General features: G+C 32.5%; 4 protein-coding genes across 7 annotated transcripts; 2 read left to right on the top strand and 2 right to left on the bottom strand.

Annotated features, from left to right (window-relative positions):
- Positions 1-28: 28 nt before the first annotated feature.
- On the bottom strand, positions 29-2,787 carry nSMase (neutral sphingomyelinase). 3 transcript variants are annotated; one of them, XM_011640147.3, is made up of 7 exons: positions 2,659-2,787; positions 2,331-2,401; positions 2,067-2,240; positions 1,681-1,864; positions 1,239-1,565; positions 1,069-1,174; positions 29-965 (listed from the first exon to the last, which is right to left on the bottom strand). In XM_011640147.3, exons 2-7 carry the CDS (start codon positions 2,372-2,374, stop codon positions 613-615), a joined length of 1,188 nt encoding a protein of 395 aa, XP_011638449.2. In that variant the 5' UTR covers positions 2,375-2,401; positions 2,659-2,787; the 3' UTR covers positions 29-612. The 3 variants fall into 3 exon arrangements, with proteins under 3 accessions (XP_011638449.2, XP_011638448.2, XP_025074270.2); XM_011640146.3 differs by having other exon boundaries at positions 2,477-2,781; XM_025218485.2 differs by having other exon boundaries at positions 2,625-2,778.
- A 1,448-nt stretch (positions 2,788-4,235) lies between these two features.
- On the top strand, positions 4,236-11,493 carry Sra-1 (Cytoplasmic FMR1-interacting protein Sra-1). The gene is made up of 17 exons (XM_011640148.3): positions 4,236-4,890; positions 5,447-5,626; positions 5,896-6,077; positions 6,161-6,682; positions 6,756-6,960; positions 7,052-7,266; positions 7,419-7,720; positions 7,799-7,881; positions 8,126-8,194; positions 8,350-8,423; positions 8,558-8,963; positions 9,033-9,232; positions 9,317-9,846; positions 9,949-10,043; positions 10,130-10,368; positions 10,447-10,594; positions 10,674-11,493. Exons 1-17 carry the CDS (start codon positions 4,681-4,683, stop codon positions 10,884-10,886), a joined length of 3,873 nt encoding a protein of 1,290 aa, XP_011638450.2. The 5' UTR covers positions 4,236-4,680; the 3' UTR covers positions 10,887-11,493.
- A 136-nt stretch (positions 11,494-11,629) lies between these two features.
- Positions 11,630-14,148, bottom strand: LOC105428075 (WD repeat-containing protein 55 homolog). Its single transcript, XM_011640149.3, has 8 exons — positions 13,916-14,148; positions 13,671-13,838; positions 13,168-13,378; positions 12,729-12,911; positions 12,573-12,646; positions 12,335-12,501; positions 12,019-12,236; positions 11,630-11,926 (listed from the first exon to the last, which is right to left on the bottom strand). The coding sequence occupies exons 1-8, from the start codon at positions 13,947-13,949 to the stop codon at positions 11,668-11,670; spliced, it is 1,314 nt and encodes a 437-aa protein (XP_011638451.2). The 5' UTR covers positions 13,950-14,148; the 3' UTR covers positions 11,630-11,667.
- Positions 14,149-14,373: 225 nt separating this feature from the next.
- Positions 14,374-18,464, top strand: asun (integrator complex subunit 13 asun). 2 transcript variants are annotated; one of them, XM_011640150.3, is made up of 9 exons: positions 14,374-14,905; positions 14,972-15,046; positions 15,223-15,509; positions 15,639-15,729; positions 15,860-16,067; positions 16,140-16,519; positions 16,685-16,843; positions 17,171-17,502; positions 18,102-18,464. In XM_011640150.3, the coding sequence occupies exons 1-9, from the start codon at positions 14,690-14,692 to the stop codon at positions 18,388-18,390; spliced, it is 2,037 nt and encodes a 678-aa protein (XP_011638452.1). In that variant the 5' UTR covers positions 14,374-14,689; the 3' UTR covers positions 18,391-18,464. The 2 variants fall into 2 exon arrangements, with proteins under 2 accessions (XP_011638452.1, XP_088939715.1); XM_089083589.1 differs by having other exon boundaries at positions 14,760-14,897.
- Positions 18,465-21,246: the final 2,782 nt, after the last annotated feature.

Below are 21,246 nucleotides of genomic sequence, written 5' to 3'. Positions count from 1 at the left end.
GATTATCTTAAAAAATTTTATAAACCTGTAGCTTTCATATATTTTATTATTATTAAAAATGCAAAATACAATTCATATAAAATGAGAGCATTTGAAAGACTGGATTTGAAGACTAAATTAAACTTTGGTATTATAATCGAAGCATATACAATAGATATATTTTACGGCAATGCTGATATCTTGTAGAATGATATGCATAATTTATATAAGATTCGATAATATTGTGTACTATAGTACTAAATACACAACATAGGTTTTAAACTTATATATAATATAATTGGTAGCTCTTTCTCAATAACTTAAAAAGAAAAAAACAGTCATTGTGAATCTAATGATATATAGTTTTACAATTTAAATTGTTTTAAATGTTCATATCTTGCTTTTGAAATGCTTTTTGAGTCCAACTCAATCTTTTAAATTTTATTCAATTAATAAGATAGTACTAAATACTACTTAAATGCAAATAAATATAATCTTAAAATTTATCACATAGGTATGTTATAGAATTCTTTGTATAATATTAGAGAAATATATATATATATTTTTTATTTAATAAACTTTTCGTTTGAGCTCAACTTTTGCAATCCAAATTCTTTTGAAAGTATTGTACATTCAATTTTGATGTGGACCATTGATGTTACCCAATTGGGTCATGTAAATTTCTATACCTAAACATCCTGCTTTTAATGCATTCTTTTCTACGCTGTTCCATATCGAACTCATAAAGAGAGTGTAACATAATATCGCAGTTAAAAGAATGCATGCTATATTCAAACCGATGTCTACAGCTAGAGATGTATTCAAGCAATTTAGCCAAATAGACCAAATTAATGGAATGACTAATATACCGGCTGACACCGCGTACCAGAAACGTTGGCGCTGTACACTTTTCAATGCGTTTTCACAAATTACTATTGCTTCTTTCAAGGAATCGGTGACATCTAAAGTGTCTTTGCCATGGTTTTCTGCAAACAAATGTATAAATCTATACTATCAATATCAAAAAGAAATGAGAAAATGCATGCGTGTATATGTAATATTTATGAATTATTCATGTCTACAATTTACCATTAGTAAATTTAAGTGTAGCCATTACTGCTTCGTGATCTGAATAACTAAAATTCTTATATGGTACGCGATTTGGCAACGGATGTTGGAAATTCGTAACTTCAACCTACAAATAAAATAATGATTATATCTCACATCAATACGGATTTATCGCATCGATAGATCCTTACTTTGATAGTTCCTGAACCTAAATACATAATGTGATCAATACGCTTTCCATCCGGCTTTGTTCGAGCAAGTTTTGAGCTGGTGTAACTATTATTGGCACATTCGTTGGTCCCTATATGGCTCGAACTATTGGGGCATGTGTCCGCTAAATCGGCAACGCCACGTATAATTTTATATGCTAAATCTTGCGATTCAGTATTAAGATCGCCAGCCAATATGACAGCATCCGCGCCACCGCTTGTCATCCTTACAAATTGGGCAGTATCAAACGCTTGCAGCACTCTGTGAGCCATATATTCGTCATTGTCTCGATTATATTCCGCATGTAACTGCAAAACAAGAATGAATACTTGATAACTCTTCAAAGTTATCACAAGTTGCTCATGTTGTATTATCAAGAAATATAATATTTTACAAATAACAATGAAGAAATCAGAGACATACATGTGTGATATAAACATTAATATTCATGTTGCGAATTTTTATTTTACATAATCCAACACCTTTGCCACCGAACCAGTCCCCATGATGTATCTTGTGTACGTAACCATTTAAGGGCCATTTGTGGAACATAACATCGTGAATGGGATATCGTGACAAGATGCATATCCCTGATCCAAAGACTCCACTGTTTACAATATAAAATTGTAATCATTAGGAATACTTTCCAGCAAGACACAAATTGATTCAAGTCTACATAATCATTTGTCTTTAGTATTCAGTTGCTGTTTTTAAACAATAAAGGCAGTAAATGATATAATTATGTTTATTGTCCAATGTTTCAAAGCAATAATTAAAATTATCTAAATATCCAAAGTATAATGTCGTACCTATAAAAGTAATGGGAATAAGGAAGTACTTCTTGCGCCCTTGCCTTTATCATGTTGAAATCATCAACGGACCATACTTCTTGTAAACAAATTATGTCATACTCTCTGCTGGCGCATTTGTCCGCAATAGCAGACATACGTGTGCTCCTGTCTTTCGAAACATATGGTATGCCCCTGTGGATATAGCGACTCGAGCGATTAGAAATCAATACGATTTAGAATGCAAGTAGAAATACCTAGCTAAGAATAAGTGTTTATACTCACCAGCAGTTTAGCGTCAGGATGTTTATCGAAATTTCGTTTGCCATCGTCACTTTTATTTCGGGTATGTCGTCCTACGAGAGAACACAATACGGTGATTAGACTAATTGTAGAACGGCACATTATGGTCTGCTCTGATAATTCCATGCCTTTTAATATTCAATCAGCGCGCCGATAAGATAGCGAAGAATCAAAGAAAAGGAAAACAGAAAAACAAGAAAAATGAGGGGAAAAACTTATTTCTCCGAAAGGCTCCTTGTTTCACGTATTCTCTCCGTGTATTGTTAACAGAATTACTTGACAAGTCCTTGGTATGCACACGTCTACGTACGTGTACATCCCTTATCAGTACACTCGTCGCTACGAACAGTTACAAATCGAGAAATTTATTGTCATTTTTCGCAGAGTGCACACGCGACACACATGAATCGAATCACGTAGCAAAAATGCAGGCTTGACTATCGCCGGTAAAAGAAACAATAAATACAGTTGGCAGCATTGAGAATTAGCGATCCTAGAATGGGCGATGTTCAAAATGCATGCGAATTATTTGTCCAAAAAGAAAGGAAAATATTTGTCAGAAAAATATTTGCTCATCTCTTACAATAATACTTTGCAAAATGATGAAACGATTTACAAAATGTTTACCTTACTGTGTGCTATGTTAGTATCTCCGATTATTCTTTTTCAATTCTTTGTTTCTTTTTTCTAGAGGGAGAAGAGCCTATGTTGTCTTGAAAAATAATTTGTATTATCTAAAAAAGATCATCCTATTTTATCAGAAAATTATTGGAAAAATAATAATAGTTATTAATACTAATAGTCAGTTTTGAATGGTCGTACAGAAGAAATAAGAAATCTATCTTTTTGTAAGTGAACTTTTTCCTTCCATTTCTTGTTCTTTTTTCCTTTCCCTTAATATCATACATTCATTTTATCATAAATGCAACAAGTATAACGGGTAGTGCAGCTATAAAAAAAAATAAGATCAATTGGTGAGACCTCTATTGCAATCAGCTGATTAACATTGATCAGCATCCGTGTCTGGCAGTGAGTGCATTGATCCTAAGCTCATTCTTTTTAGCTAAACCTCTTGTATTGTTCATCTTTCTTTTTTTTCTCTCTATCCCTAATGGAAATATTTTGTGCCGAAGTTTTTCTCAATTGATCCCGTTTCATTATCATTCCAAAATTTTTTATTACTTTTCAACAGTATATATATATATATATATATATATGTATATATATATATATATATTAACTTTGCTTATAGTATTACATTGAATTTCATAAAGAAAATTACGATTCATTTTGAAATATAATCAATAATTTTTTAATAACTTTCATTTTACTTTTCATCGATTTCATAATGTATTATCATAATTGTCCTTATGAAATTCAATGCAATACCATGAAATATAAGGAAAAATTAAAGTATATTGTTAAAATTTTTTGAAATATTATATATTAAATGACAATAAAATTTACCGAATATGAAAATACTGATGGAAAAATAATAAAATGAGATTAATTAAGAGAACATTTCAATTTAAAATATCTTTAGGGATCTAGAAAGAAAAACAAGAAAAACAAATGATACAAGAATTGAGCTAGAAAGAACAGACCTCTTTGCTTACTTCCTATAATAAATAAATCATTTCCTTTATAATCCGAAGAAAATAAAGTTTTCAACAAAGTTTCCAATAATCCTTTATAATTCAGATAAAGGATTATTGAAAAAAATGTGTAAAAATTACTTTTTGTATTTTGGCTTTGTTTTTCTTATATCGATCGCAAAGAAAAATTTAAAAGCTCGTGTGAAGTCACAATCGGAATCTCGCGGGCTCGTCGGCAGCTTTCGATCTATCGATCAATCGATCGACTTTTGCCCATCCCTAAATCGAGTCGACTTCCCGGGGTGCGTTCGCCGCGCGATGTTTCCTTTGACATATACACCTGCGTATCCCTCTTTTCTCGCGTGATCGTGTGTTATGCTACCGACTTTTAACGTTCCGGAGGAACGAGACCGGGAAAGTGATTCGTGTTGTTGACGAGATCGCTCGTTACATCCTAAAGTGACCGTTACTTCGTGAAGGAAATCACTCGTAGCTCCGAGATGCTTCTTAATAACACAAATTTGTGTGATTTTGCCGACGATCCGATGGTGTTTCGCTCGTGATTATGAACGGCAGGTCCGATTGTATCATATCGTGATACGTGATATAAACGATGTACGCGTGAAATATATAAGACACTTGGCGTGCGTACGTAGAAATATAGTCGGTCGTTGGGAAGCGACGGCTTAACCTCCCTCAGGATACATCCGATAGTTAATAACGATAGAGCAATCGGGATGACCACCGACAAAGTCACCCTGGGCGACGCTCTGTCGAACGTCGACGTGTTGGACGAATTTACACTGCCGGACGAACAGCCTTGTATAGAAGCCCAGCCATGCTCGGTTGTGTACCAGGCGAACTTTGATACCAATTTTGAGGATAGAAACGGCTTTGTGACTGGTATCGCTAAGTACATAGAGGAAGCGACGGTGCACGCGAGTTTGGTGAGCTCATGTTCATTTTTATCAATGTAAATTTACTTTAATCTCCTGATTTAACTTGCTTCTTATCTTCTCTTTTTTAGTTTCAAGAATTAAGAATAATATTAAAGGAAGTGACTTAAATTGAAAGTGACAAAACATTACATGTTTTATTATATTGGCAATTTTTAATTGATATCTGCTTTTCTACCAATGTAGATTAATTTTAATTGATTAATTAATTTTTTTAGTTCTAAAAATTAGAAAAAGATAAAGAGATTTCAATTGGAAGAGGCATTAGAAGTTTGTTATTGATAATATTAATTAATGTCCAACTTCTATATAGATTAATTTTAATCTTAACTTAGTTTAACTTATTTTTTTTCTTTTAGTTTTGAGAATTAGAAAAAATATAAAGAATAGATTGAACCAAGATTAAAATTTATCTATATTGATAATGGGCATTAGATGTTGTTATAAGCTCTAAGATATGTGTACTTATGAGATCAATGTTAATAGAATATCTTTATATTATATTATATTATATTATATTATATTATATTATATTTAAAAAATTCAGAATGAGCTACTAGAAGAAGGTTTGGAACATGCAGTTATGTTATATACATGGAGATGCTGCTCACGAGCAATTCCACAACCAAAATCTAATGAGCAGCCAAATAGAGTGGAAATTTATGAAAAGACAGTAGAGGTATTGGCTCCTGAAGTGAACAAATTGTTAAATTTCATGTATTTCCAAGTGAGTGTAACTTTGTATTATTACAGATATTTATTTAAGGTGACTTTGACTAAACTATAATTATCTTACTAAATAACTATATTATTTTGTTAACATGAGTGGAATTATTAATATTGCTTGACATATAAGAAAAATTACAAGAGACAAGTTATATAGTTAAAAATATTGTCTTAAGCAAATTTATAAATTGAATGCTGATTAATTTAATTTAATTATGGTTTGGCTTCTTCTGTACATTACAGTATTTTTCATCCTTACTTATATTGTAGAGAAAAGCAATTGAGCGATTTTCTGGAGAAGTTAAACGATTATGTCATCATGAAAAAAGAAAGGATTTTGTTTCTGAGGCATACTTACTGACTCTAGGAAAATTTATCAATATGTTTGCTGTACTAGATGAATTGAAAAATATGAAATCTAGTGTAAAGAATGATTATTCCACATATAGAAGGTAATTTATTAAAGAAAAATTTTATTTATATATTTCTTTTAAATATTTTTGTGCCTACATACATTTTATTTGATTCTTTCAAGAGCTGCGCAATTTTTGAAAGTGATGTCAGACTCTCAGACACTACAAGAATCCCAGAATTTGTCAATGTTTTTGGCAACGCAAAATAAGATCCGTGATACGGTTAAAGAGAATCTCGAAAAGATCGCAGGATATGAAGAATTACTTGCAGATGTTGTCAATATCTGTGTTCACATGTTCGAAGCCAAGATGTATCTCACGCCCAATGAAAAGCACATGCTGGTAAAAGTGATGGGCTTCGGTTTATTCCTGATGGATAGCGAATTATGTAACATCAACAAGCTCGATCAAAAGAAAAAGTTGAAATTGGATAGAATTGATAGAATTTTTAAGAACCTGGAAGTGGTACCACTATTCGGAGATATGCAGATCGCACCGTTCAATTATATCAAACGTTCGAAACATTTTGATGCATCGAAGTGGCCATTATCTTCATCAAATAACATAAGTCCGCAAGCCGATCTCATGGTACATCTCCCTCAGATCAGAGAGGATCACGTAAAATACATTAGCGAATTGGCAAGGTATATTTTGTTCGTTATTCGTTTCGTCTTAAATTGTTACTTGCTTGATAATGCAAAAATTGTATTCACACAGATATAGTAATGAAGTCACCACAACGTACAAAGAATGCCGAAGTGATACGGAAAATCACGACACCGCAGAATTGGCGTTACGCGGATTACAATTGCTTTCTCAATGGACCAGCGTTGTAACAGAGTTGTACAGTTGGAAGTTACTACATCCCACTGACCATCACATGAACAAAGAATGTCCACAAGAGGCTGAAGAATATGAAAGAGTATGATTATTCTATTAATATTTCTAGATACATTATTGATGTTTACTAATTTATTCGAAAAAATAATGAATTTTTTAATATCTTTATATAGGCTACACGTTATAATTATTCTGACGAAGAGAAGTTTGCCCTTATAGAAGTCATCGCGATGATTAAAGGATTGCAGGTATTGATGGCACGTATGGAGACTGTTTTCATCGATGCGATACGTAGAAATATATATGCCGAGTTACAAGATTTTGTGCAACTTGTATTGCGCGAACCTTTAAGGAAAGCCATCAAAAATAAGAAGGATTTGATCCGAAGGTTGGTATAAACTCTATCTTAGTTATATTGTATATTTATACAATTTTAATTAATTAATTAATAGACATTCCCATGAATGATTAAAATAGCTAATTTTAACTTGTATTTCTATAAGTAGTCTTCTATCTTATTTCCTTATTTTCTTGTTTTAGTATAATTGTTTCCGTTAGAGAAACTTGTGCAGATTGGAATTTTGGAAAGGAACCGGTCGGAGATCCTGCCTTAAAAGGCAAAAAGGATCCAGATAATGGATTCGGCATTAAAGTTCCACGGAGAAACGTTGGCCCGTCTTCCACGCAATTATATATGGTACGAACTATGTTGGAATCATTAATTGCTGACAAAAGCGGCGGGAAACGCACTCTGAGAAAAGATATTGATGGCCAGTATCTTGTTCAGATCGATCAATTTCATAAAACTAGCTATTATTGGAGTTATCTTCTAAATTTCAGTGGTAAGTAAATAACTATTTTCAAAATTCACAATTATCCTTTGCTTCCTCTTAACAGTTTCTTACCATTTTTTTTTGCAGAATCTCTACAACTTTGTTGTGACTTGTCGCAACTTTGGTATAGAGAATTTTATCTGGAAATGACCATGGGTAGGAAGATACAGGTAATTAATGTTAATTTTTTTAATTTGATACATTCTCACAATGTAATTTTGAAATCGCTACATAGTATAACTAGAAGACATCAATAGTCGTTTACGAACGATTCTTAATTTGAGCGTACAAAAATACGCAGTCATTCATCGACTAACGAATACAAATCTTGCGAACTTTTTAATACCCTTCCCCTTGCGTACATATGGAAACTACTATTATGAAAATAGTTTCTATAATTTATTCTATGACTAGAAATGCCAAGTACGTCACCAGCATAACGAGGAGTGCAGCGATCTAATCACCATGGAAAAACGCATTCAGGTATTTCCCGTTTGCTGCGTGCACAATAAACCAATGTCACATCCAAACCATGTCAACTGAAGCAATAGTTCACACTATACAAGTTGCAAAAAATACCACATAGAAATATTATTTGTTATGTTTCATCCAAACATTTAATTGATAAAATGTTTCAGTTTCCCATTGAAATGTCTATGCCATGGATATTGACTGATCATATATTGAGAAGCAAGGAACCATCCATGATGGAGTAAGTTTTTGAATTAATAAAATAATTGTGTCTTAATTATCAACTAAAATGCGATATACATACATGCACGAAAATATATGTATATATTATATATTATAATTATTCTATTTATATATCTATTATTAATTTTGCAGATATGTTTTATATCCTCTGGATTTATATAACGATAGTGCATTATATGCACTGACAATATTCCGTAAACAATTTCTATACGACGAAGTAGAAGCTGAGGTGAATCTATGCTTTGATCAATTTGTTTACAAACTTAGCGAACAGATTTTTGCGCACTACAAACAACTGGCGGCTAGTATCTTGTTGGACAAACGATTTAGAGTAGAATGCGTAGCTCTTGGGGCTTATTTGCTTCCATATCCCCGTGCCAATAGATACGAAACATTATTAAAACAGAGGCACGTTCAATTATTGGGAAGAAGTATTGACTTGAATAAACTTATAACACAACGTATTAATGCAGATATGCAAAAATCCTTGGATTTGGCCATTAGCAAGTTCGAATCTGGCGATATAACCGGAGTCGTGGTAAGTCTCGTATTTATAAGTCACGTTACAAGTATCTCTCGCAATTAATCGATCGCTGATATTCGGCAGGAGTTGGATGGATTGTTGCAAGTCAATCGCCTTACTCATAAACTTTTAAGCAAGTGGCTGGCATTAGATGAGTATGATGCCATGTTCAGAGAAGCAAATCATAATGTTCTAGCTCCATACGGAAGGATCACTCTTCATGTATTCTGGGAATTAAATTATGACTTTTTGCCAAATTACTGTTACAACGCTGCCACAAACAGGTATATATCACTTCTGTTTATATGATTTGTTCAACGGTCCATTTTATCAATTAGTAGTATTATTAACCTGTATTTTATTTATAGATTTGTTAAATGTCGCGGCCTACAATTTGTACAACCCGTACATAGAGATAAACCACCACAAATGTCGCATCATTATCTCTGGGGTAGTAAGCAATTAAATCTGGCTTATAGCACTCAATATGGGCAATACTCGGGATTCGTCGGTCCACATCATTTTCGTACTATATGTAAATTACTCGGATATCAAGGAATAGCTGTCGTTATGGAAGAACTTTTGAAAATCGTTAAGACTTTGATCCAAGGAAGCCTACATCAGTTCACAAAAACTTTAATGGAAGCTATGCCTAAAGTTTGCAAGCTTCCACGATATGATTATGGATCCCCTGGAGTTTTAGGCTATTATCATGCTCAGTTGAACGATATTGTGCAATATCCAGATGCTAAGACCGAGCTGTTTCATAATTTTCGGGAATTTGGCAATACGATTTTATTCTGCCTTTTAATGGAACAGGCACTGTCGCAAGAAGAAGTGTGCGATTTGCTGCATGCAGCGCCGTTCCAAAACATCTTGCCTAGACCTTATTGCAAAGGTGAGAAAGCAAAATTATATAATATATAATCTATTTAATCAGAAATAAATAACAGTTGTATATTTGAAATTAAATGCTATTATTTATATATGAAATTTTTAGAGGGTGAGAAACCCGAAACCAAGCAGAAGCGATTGGAGGCGAAGTATGCAGCTTTACAAATTGTTCCAAACGTAGATAAGTTAGGTACCGCTAAAGTAAGTAATATATTTTCTAAATTATGTTTTTATTAGACTAAATTATTTTTTTTCCTTATTTAATTTATCGCGCAATCTGTCTTCAGCAAGCGATGATTGCCAGAGAAGGGGATTTGTTGACGCGCGAACGACTGTGCTGCGGTTTGTCGATATTCGAAGTTGTGCTCAGTAGATTACGAAGCTTCTTAGATGATCCTATCTGGGTTGGACCACCGCCAGCGAATGGCGTAATGAACGTAGATGAATGCACGGAATTTCATAGACTTTGGAGTGCGCTTCAATTTGTATATTGTATCCCCGTTGGCGATACTGAATTTACTGTTGAGTTAGTATAGCAATTAATATATACTTCTTTGTGAATTAACATTGTAAAAACAATCATAATTATTTCTTTCTTTTTCAGAGAATTGTTTGGTGAAGGTTTACACTGGGCTGGATGTGCTATGATTGTCCTTTTGGGTCAACAACGTAGATTTGAGGCGCTTGATTTCTGCTATCATATACTTCGAGTGCAACGTGTAGACGGCAAGGATGAGAATGTTAAAGGAATAGTAAGTAATAGTAATATAATATGCATATGCAAAAGTTACTCATTTTATATTAGTACTAATAACACATTTATCTTTAAAGCATTTGAAGAGAATGGTGGATCGAATAAGGCGATTTCAGGTATTAAACTCACAAATATTTGCCGTGTTGAATAAATACCTGAAAAGCGGAGATAGCGACGCAGCAAGCGTAGAACACGTGCGTTGCTTTCAACCTCCAATACATCCCTCACTAGCGCATGCACAACAGCATTATCACGCACCTGAATATTTACGTCAAATAAATCATCAATAATTGCGATGACTATGAAATAATATTATCTTGCATTTTAAATGCATTATAATGCATTACAGTGCATTTGAATGAGGCTCAGAAACCGAGATAATTCTTTGCAAAGGAATATCTCTAGCTAAAATTTTCATACTTCATACCACTTGTGTTAAAATATTCTTTATACTATCATAATTCAATTGGTATAAATGTTTACCAAAATATCAAAATACATTTTTTACGATTGAAGTAGGATTTATATATATGGAATTACATATATATAGAAAGCAAGAAATTGCAAATGGCGGAATTTGAATTGGACTCGTCTCCTAAATCACGTCATGACTTTAATTGATGTATTCAATCAATAACGTACAACGTATATGTCTAGATAGATAGATTTATATATCACTCTATAATAATTTAAATAAGACGTATAACGCGCGATACCCAAGATATAAATAGCGATCTACCAATGTAGTAGAATATAAACTTATATTTTGTAAGATATTTCAAGTTTAATCAAAACAAAGTATTACGTATGAATATATTATATTCATATCACACCTGAATTTATATGTAGCGCTCATATATTGATAATTATATATAAAATGCACATTTTATAACATTACTTGTTTATCTATTTGTCCTTATATGCTAAACGATGCCGAATGCATTTAGATACTATAAATACTATTATTTCAAAACAACAAGTAATATATATACATATAATCTATAAAAGGATTGTTATATTTATATTTCCATAATTAAATGGTAAAGTTATTTTATTACAGCACTGTTGAGATTACATTTCTGCAAAGAAATCTGATCGATTATTGATTTGACTGCTGGGAAGATTGTGTTCGAGCCATTTTCGCTTTCCACCTTTTGCGGGTTCGGTGACATTTAAAGTCTCGAAATATTGTACATTCCAGAATTTTATATCATTGTTATGCGAAGAAGACGCTATTAAAGTTCCATCATTGCTAACATCAAGGGTTTCGACAGAAAAATTATGTTGTCCCACTATACCGAGATGACGATGAGGAAACAGACTGGTTGCTCTATTTATTGTATAAATATGATATAAAAATATCGTAAAAATGATTACTTTGTATTTTATAAAATATTGCGCGGTTTTCTCTTTATGACTTACCTAACTATTCCGTCCTCTCCACCAGTTACTACTACATTTTCTGTAATGGGGATCATACAATTTATAGCTTTCTTTGTGGCACTTGGAAATTCATCCGAATGCAGTCCGAATTCTCCCCAATTGTAAATATACATTTTTCCTTTATTACTAGCCGCCAATAATTTACCTTCCATTTTAAATAAGCCAAGACACGTCAACTCGTCGTCGTACTCCTCGGACTGTGTGCAATATATATTTTATTTGATACATCGCATATATATGATTTAATAATGATTTAATAAATGATGTATCAATCACCGTATGTATTTTACAATACCTGCATGTGCAATTTTCTTTCTAGTATATTTAGAGTTGTTAGATAGCCATCACCACTGGCGCATACTAAATATTTCGCATCTCTGTTGGTTATCATTGCACCAATATAATCTTCCACCTCCTTTATAGAAAATATCGGTTTGTTTTCCTTTTGTCTGAGGTCCCACACTTGAAAAATTTTTCTTTATATAAAACTGACTTGGTCCAGTTAGAGATTTAAGAAAAATAATAATTATTACGTTTTACTACACCATCGTCGTCACCTGTTACAAATACGTTCTCGTTGATTACCGTCATTGTGTATATAGGTTGCCTAAGATACAATTTGGATTGTGACAAATGCATTAGTATCATCGATATATTAATGAAATCACGTATGAATAGATTAAACATACTCGTGAGCTTCTTCGTACAGCCTAGTTAATTTTTCCGTTTCTACATCGGTTATTGCTATACATAAATCTTTTCCAGCTGAAAATAACGACCGTCCATCCTCACTAAACTCAATGTCCCGGCAAGCTTTGAGATGCAATTCCATGGTTGATACAAGATTAGTTTCTTCATTATTGTATTTATATCTAAAAAAAAGTGAAAATATTAATTTATGGAACTTGAAGTAATTGAACTTTGATTAACTTGATTTGTGATTAGTTTATATTTATATTATTTTGTTAACATGTATATAATCATTTATTTCTTTATTTAATATTTGAAAAAAAATAAGATAGGAAACAACAAATTATATAGTCAAAAAATTTTGCTTCAATTTTGCTTATTTCCGATTAATTTTGAATTTATCGCTACTTAATCTTTTATTGTTTTAAATATGCTCACATGAAAACATCTCCTGTGATACTAGCTACACCTATAGTATCCATTGTAGGATGAAAACATATATCTGTTATCATATCTTCTAATGTAATAGTAGGTGGATGATTCCTATGCAATGTTTTTGCATCCAATATAGCTTTAATGATTTCATCCTCGTCTGAATTAATTGAATCCTTATCATTATTGTCCTTATTTCGATAAGATGATGGTCCATCTTAAAAAAAAATTTATTCAGAAGATATTATTTATAAATAGATTTATTCGATTTATATCTTAATTATAAATCCTTCCTAATAACATGTTTGTCTAATATACTTCCATCAATGTAAATTAACTTTAATTTTGATCAAACCTTTTTATATTTTTGATAAGAGTTAAAAAAAGTAAAAAATAATGAATAAATTAAACCGAGATTAAAATTAATAGATATTGGCAGAAATAAACATCAGATGCATTTTCTGAGCTTTTTTTATATAAAGAGACTTGAAACAAAATGAATGCAATACCTTCTGAAGTAGATGCTGGAACTTTTGACTCTTTGATAACAGTAATCCTATCATCACTGCTGTCCGATATAGAGTCATCTGTTATATTCTCATTATCACTCATATCTTGATCCATACTCATATCACTGTCGTCACTATCATTACTGGCATCATCAGATATCAGATTATCTGTGAATTAACATTCATGATACTTGATACTATGAGACAATGTTTTCACAATTTTGAATTATTCAGATGCTACGAACCCATTTCCATCGATTTACCCGTTTTCCAGTGCATCTTTAAAGAACAAGAAAATAATACTTTTTTTGAGACTCTTTTTAAATATAATCAAGTAAATATGATTTTTAATATTTCTAACTGCTTTTTTTTCAATCAGCTCCAGCTGCATGCAATCTTAGGCAATTGAGGTTATGTTTCATCTATACTGAACATGGTGTAAAGAATATAAAGTGAAGCATTGCGCATATGGCGATACTGAGGAAAATGGTCTGAAATTTTAACTAATCAGTTGTTAGTCCCGGTAATCTACAATAGGTGATTTAAGCCTTAAGCCGTAAGAAATTGATCAATCGTAGTCGATTATTCTCCTATTCCTCGACTATGATTCGTTCATTTCTTATGGCTTAAATCATCTATGTCGGCCATATTGAATTTTGCATTTTGGAAAAAACTGATTGGCTCATTGCTCTCCACTATTTTTGAACGATTATTTCGGGATGCTCGTCTTATATTTTTTATACACATACTGAAGACTAGCATGCTTACTTTTGTATGTCATTGTTGTTCATTCGTTTTTTCCTCGACTAAGTTGATTGTCGACGGGGAAAAATAATTCTGAAGATAATGCAGTTAATTCGATAAAAGGCAACCTAAATGCGACATTCGTAACTGTAAACAAAGCGACCGGTCGCGTTCTAACCTACAAGAAACAATAAAACGATTCACAGCGTTAACTCACTCAGCTCAAAGGTGTTGAATTTATTTTGCTTAGTTCGCAAGCAAGAAATGCTAAGAAGATGTATCCCGCGAATCACAAGACAACATTCGTGCTGGATCACACTCCATATTTCGGTATTTCTACCGAGTGCCCGTTAGAATTCGATTTTTTGAAAAGTAGGGGACAGAACCTGATCCCACTAGCACCAGTCTGCAAATCCTTATGGACCACCAGCGTCGAGGCCTCGTTGGAGTACTGTCGCATTGTTTGGGATCTTTTCCCCATGGGTAAATTGGTATGAAAAGCTTTCTTTAATTATCACCTGTGTTAATGTTATTTCTACATCACTGTTATTTTTCAGATTAGATTCGTTGTGACTGATCGTTCAGCTTATATGTTGAATTCATGGAGCACATTGCAACAGAATTTGAATCATGCACGTATCTTTTAAACTTCTATATTGAATAATGGATAATTAGTTGATAGAATGTAAATATTTATTATTACTGAAATGTATTCTTATAATAAAAATCCAAATGTGGAATTTAAATGTAGAAATTTTTGCTAACATATATTTAATGAAAAAAATAATGGAATTGTTTTTATTTACAGATAATGAATGGTACAGCCATTTTAGGAGTACCAACGAAGACTCCAGAACCTGGGGAAGATTACTCAGTAATACATGGTTTACGTGTGGCAATTGAAACTTTGAACGAGTGTTCTGAGATACAACACGAGAAAAGAACTTCCCTAAATGAGAATACTAGCAAGCTACTGAACAGAGGCAGGGTAATATGTATTACAAGTGCACGTGACAACAGCAATATGAAGAGCTTGGAGAACATATTTCTGAATGAATTAGCACAGGAAAACAAGAAAGCATTAGGCTCAGATCAGTCAGTATTTTTTATATTTTATTACATTATTATGTACATTAAAATAAAAGAAAAAACAAAACCGAGAAAAAAGATAAAATAAATAGAATTAGATAAAGGATAGGATAAATTTTTGTTTTTATTTTGCAGATTGATTCCCATTGATTATTGTCATTTAGTCATACTAAATATATACCCCAACAATATTGAATCTCAAGTTACTAGTCAAGGTCCTCGAGAGGTAAATCTCTAACTTTCTTTAGTACTATTATTTGTGTTCAAGCATGGCGATCTTTCTCATATATCTGTGGTGTGCATGTATTTTCTATGGAGATATAAAAATTAATTTTAAATTATTTTTTTTTATACAGGTATCACCATTTCTCACAGTAGAAGTACATTCAATCAAAGCTTCAGCGCTTCATTCCAAGTTATCCCATCTGATTCTATCCCATTATGACTTGGCTAGTACAACAGTAACAGGCATACCTATGAAAGAGGAACAGAATGCCAGCTCTTCTGCGAATTATGATGTGGAAATATTTCATTCCTCCGCTGCACATACTGCGATTTTAAAAGGTTTCAATTAACAAAATTTTTTTCTCAATCCAAATTCAAAATATAAAATTTTGCTGATTTGATTTATTGTAGGCAATCCTCAAGATTCAGCATTGATAAAAACATTCAGGCGTTTCGAAGAAGGATCGGAATACGAGACAGTTACGTTGAAGTGGTGTACGCCACGTGGCTGTAGCGCATCAGAGATGCAAAATTGCACAGCAATGCATCGAATCACACCAGTCGACGTAAATAGTAGGCCGTCGTCTTGTTTGATCAACTTTCTGTTAAATGGCCGATCAGTGATGTTGGAAATGGCTAGGAAGACTGGCGGAAAGACTATTTCCCATCTATTAGCAGCACATGGTGGCGAGATTTTTATTCATACCCTTTCTACTGCTCGAAGTGTGCTTGAGGATCCACCCTCCATTAGCGAAGGATGTGGTGGACGTGTCACAGATTATAGAATAACCGTAGGAATGTTTTTGTAATTACTAATGTTTTTTATTTAAATAATTTAAGTATTTAAATAATTTATATTAATATTAATTTTATTATTATATGAAATATTTTTTGATATATTTTTTATTGTAACGAGTTTTTTATTTATTGATTTTGGTTTATTAATATTTTTGCAGGACTTTGGTATTCTTATACGAAATAATATACTGGGACCACTGAAATGTACTAATTCTAATACTGTTGGACTAGTAGAAAAGATGAGATCAAGACTGGAACGTCACACTAAATATTGGCCTATGACTATTTCTAGCACTCTCATGTTTAATTTAAAACAAGTTTGTATTAAGAAAATTCTACATCATATTTTTGAAAAAAGTTTTTGAGCATTATCAGGTTTTATTACATATCTAAGAATAATTATTAAAGTAACTATTAAGTAAATATTGACTATAAAAAATAATTAACTATATCTTAACTATATCTTAACTGAATATAAAAATGTTTTGATTAAATATTTTAATTTATCTTAATAATATTTAATAGAGATTTAAAATTATTTTAGAAAAAATATTTAAAATATATTAAAATTTTGTACTGTATCTTATTATTAAATATTTTGAAATTCTAGAAAATTATCAAATTATCTTAAATTTTTTATATAGGTGATAGATCCACTTCCAGAATTGATGGTAAAAGAGGAACTCACCACAGAGGAAGTGCTACAGTGTAAACAAGTGATCTTTAGTGTGCTTGGACTAGAAGCAAAACACGAGGCTTTGCCTCTGCCGAGCATCGGCGGAGGACGTGGTGGCAAAGGAGGAGTACGCAGAGAAGAACACTATCGTTTGCTGTGGGATGAGATAGAAACATTTCTCAAGCATCATGCGAACAATTCGGCCGCACATACTGAAGTCCTTAATTGTTTACTAGAGATCAGGAACAAAGATGAAAAGGATAAAGTGGAACTGGATCAAGCTCTACGGGAGTTGGATAGGTAATTATATAATAAAATTTGATTTTCAAGTCGTAGTTTATTATTTTAAACTAAATTAATATTTTTTTCTTTATTGCAATGATTTTACTTTTACATTCTTTGTATTTATTTGTTACTTCTTAATTCTTATTTATGATTTACTGCAATGAACATCAATTTTATTGCACTTTATAAATAATTTTGAAAGGAAGAAATGAAAAAAGAAACGTAGATACGATATAAGATTCATAGATACAATATAAAATATATTGTAATGATCATTATATTTTATACATTATTATGAAAATTGCATCAGTTATGAATTTATATTTTATTATTATTACAATCTCATTTTAAAATTTGCTATAAAAAAATTTATAAACAAGTATCGGAATGAAAATTGATATAAGAAAGACAGATTATTTAAAAATGATAAAAATTGAAAAGTTTAAATATTAGAAATTTAATCTAAAATACAATTAAAAAATTAAAAGTAATCTACAGATTTAATTGAATGGAATTCTAAATGGAATTCTGAGGACATAAAATTATAAAATTGCGAAGATTTGAAACACTGAGAATCTAAAAATCTCGACGACCTAAACATCGATTTCTTATAGCTTTGGTAAAGAGGACGTAACTGCCAGAGTCAGCGTAATTAGAGCGACAACGGACTCGCCGATGTCGCCGCCGGCGAGTGTATCGATACCTCTAGCCAAACAATTGCACAAGGGTAACATTGCCGCGTCGAAGAGTCTCTTGGACATTTGGTTGCAACGCAGCGCTCCAAAGGATAGAAAACCAGATTTCCACGGTAGAATCAACAGCGACGGTCTTAAAGCGAAATTATATCCCAATTTGAAGGATGCGACAGGAAGAGAACCTAGAGAGACCATGCTAGAAGGATAATGTATAAAACAGCCGAAACTCGTTGTATAAAAAACTATATGTAACATTGTAAATATAATCGTTTGACGTATTAATAGATTTATTTAACAATAACGTTCATATAGGATGTATTTGATAAATTAAAGCTATGTGAAAAATTGAATAACGGTAAAAAGATTTATAGATTTCTTATATTAAAAAACCTATATTTTTGATTTGTTAAATCATTGCATTGACAATCTTAAAATATTAATAATATATAATTTATAATTTTTTGAAATTATTGAGAGAAAGGGAAGAAAATATTGTATTATTTTTTAGATATATAATAATATTATAAACAATAATTATTACAAAATTTATATAAATACTTTATAATTTCACAGAATTGTGTATTCATAAAAAATTGATGTTTATAAAAATTAAATAATTAATTTTTAACCCAAAAATTCATGAAGGATTTATATAGTCAGAGAGACAAAGCAAAAAAAAAATATGATTGGAAAATCTCTAAATTTTATCACAAATTGAAAAATTCAGAAATTGAAATCAATTCAGACAAGAGTCAACAGATTTAATAAAAAATAAGGCTATATAAAGAGAATTGAGAAAGCAACAGGATTGTTAAAAACTGGAATGCACATTAATGTTTGTACAAACAGTAAACTAAGAGAATTCGACTGGAATATGATAATTTAGCTAAGGATCAAAAATGAAACCAGAATTTAAGGATACGATTGTCGAAATGATCGTCATTGATTAATCTGATGTCGTTCGAAGATCCCACCTGCGTGAGACGAAAGTGTATCAGTGGTACAGCATCATTTCCAGCTCCCTCTTCCTCTGCCGCTGGCCGCTTATTCCCCTCTGCACCCCTCCTGGTGTTTTATTAGTCGACACGTCTGCCGAGTGTCTGAGCCGCCTAAGCGATACATCGACCTCTGTCGAATCTATAGTTCACCTCGGCGTGTGCTCGGTCACGCTAATCGATAAACATGGAAGGATGCCAGAGCGAGAGGAGCAAGGAGAAGAGGAACTCCGTCCGCGTGTATTACGCGTAACTAAATGTGACGCGCACACAATTTGAGAGAGGTAGATAATGAGATGGAGGGAGATCTATGGATGGAAGAAAGTGTATACTTAGAAAATTGGAAATTCACGAGTAATACAATCATAATTTAAGATCACTTGTAGTATTAAGATATCAATAATCCTTAAGATGTTAAAAATTAAAAACCTTAAACGGTAGGTAATCTTAAATCTTAAGATCATACCGAAGTGATATAAAACGAGAGATAAAAATTTGAAAATTATAGGTGCTCGACTGCATTAAGAGTCCGTAAGTCCACTCACACAACAAAGTCTTAACGATTCCTTGGGATGTCCCGGACTCCTTCCTCCATTCCATCTCGATTTATCCATTGTATTATTTGCTCCTTATTTGCTCCAACACGAAAAGGTAAGAAAATTTAGAGGAAAATTATGTGATGATTAAACCGATCCATTTCGAGCGAGGCCATTACTTATGCTGCACCTTGTATAATGCAAGCCGCTAAAAGAGAGATAGACGGGACGGCCGTGAGGGGGCGAGAGGGTTACGAGAAGGACGAAGTGGAGGAGGAGGAGAAGGAGGAGGAGGAAGAGGACGAGAAAGAGGAGGCGGGTTGCGGAAGGGGACCAGTGAGTACAAGTGCATGACGTAACAGTTCATTCATCCCGAGATAGGCGATAGAGGATATCCCGGTCAATGGTATACTTATGCATGTAAACGCGCGCATATGTGTGTACGTATGACGCACACACAAGTATGAGTGTGCAGCATGCACATGTCTGTCGCGCTGCTCATTTTTTTCGGACGTATGCGCCACGTGCATGCATGCGTGCGTGCGGAGATGAAGCAACACGTGGTAGAATGTGGAAGTAGAGGTGTCCGAGTGTCCGGTGTCTTCACACGAGCGCTTTTGCATTCTGCAAATTTGGACTTTTTACGCTGAAGCGTGCTGCGAAGCGTTCACCTATTGCGACCTTAGATTTTTCAAACGTTACTTTGGAGGATCACAGAACACCTTCCGCTTGACGATAATTTTATTTAGTGTGTGAGTTATAAATTATATATAATATTTTGCTACTATAAACGGTTAATATATATGAGCAAGAGTATGTTCAATAATATCATAGAGTATTGAGCAAGGCAGAATTTTAGATGTCTAATCTTTTATTTTTGCATTTATATATATATATATAAAATGTCGCTAATCACGTACTGTTATTTTTAAGCTGTTGTCATATTTTGCTGTTACTTCAATTTTTATAATAACTTGTTTTTATAACTTAATAATAACTTGTTCTTATAATAATTTTTATAATGACTTGTTGCCATGTTTACATGTTGCAGCTAATATTTCTTAGTTTACTTATGTTATCATGTTATTTTGGGTTCTTTGATTGCGATATAGCTTCAAATAGATCCTGACAATTTCAGCAAAATATGGAGTTCATTGAAGTCATATTTTAGAATTTTGCTTGCTATTTCTTTCTCTTTAATCGTATCATAAAATAATCATAAAAATTGCGCTGTTTTCAACAATTAATATCTATTGACAAAAAGTTTGCATAAAAAAATGAATAAATATAAACTGTTGTAGTAAAAAGTAATGACATTTGTGATCGCACATTAAAACATTTTTATTTTTAGATTTTTATTGAGGACAACTCTTGTTACTCGTGTGTGTGTTTACAAATTTAGATGGTGATCGTAGTCGTAAAATTATTTCAGACAATATCGCAATCTTCCAGCAATAAAAATAACCGAAGAGAGACGTAAAAATTGCGAGTATTAAAATCTCTCGATGGAATCGGAAGTTCTAGCCGCAGCCC

Source organism: Pogonomyrmex barbatus, unplaced genomic scaffold (assembly GCF_055798465.1).
Source record: "Pogonomyrmex barbatus isolate J1 unplaced genomic scaffold, ASM5579846v1 scaffold7, whole genome shotgun sequence".
NCBI lineage: Eukaryota > Metazoa > Arthropoda > Insecta > Hymenoptera > Formicidae > Pogonomyrmex > Pogonomyrmex barbatus.
The sequence above is the reverse complement of the archived record's forward strand: the minus strand, read 5'-3'. Positions and strand labels throughout refer to the sequence as shown.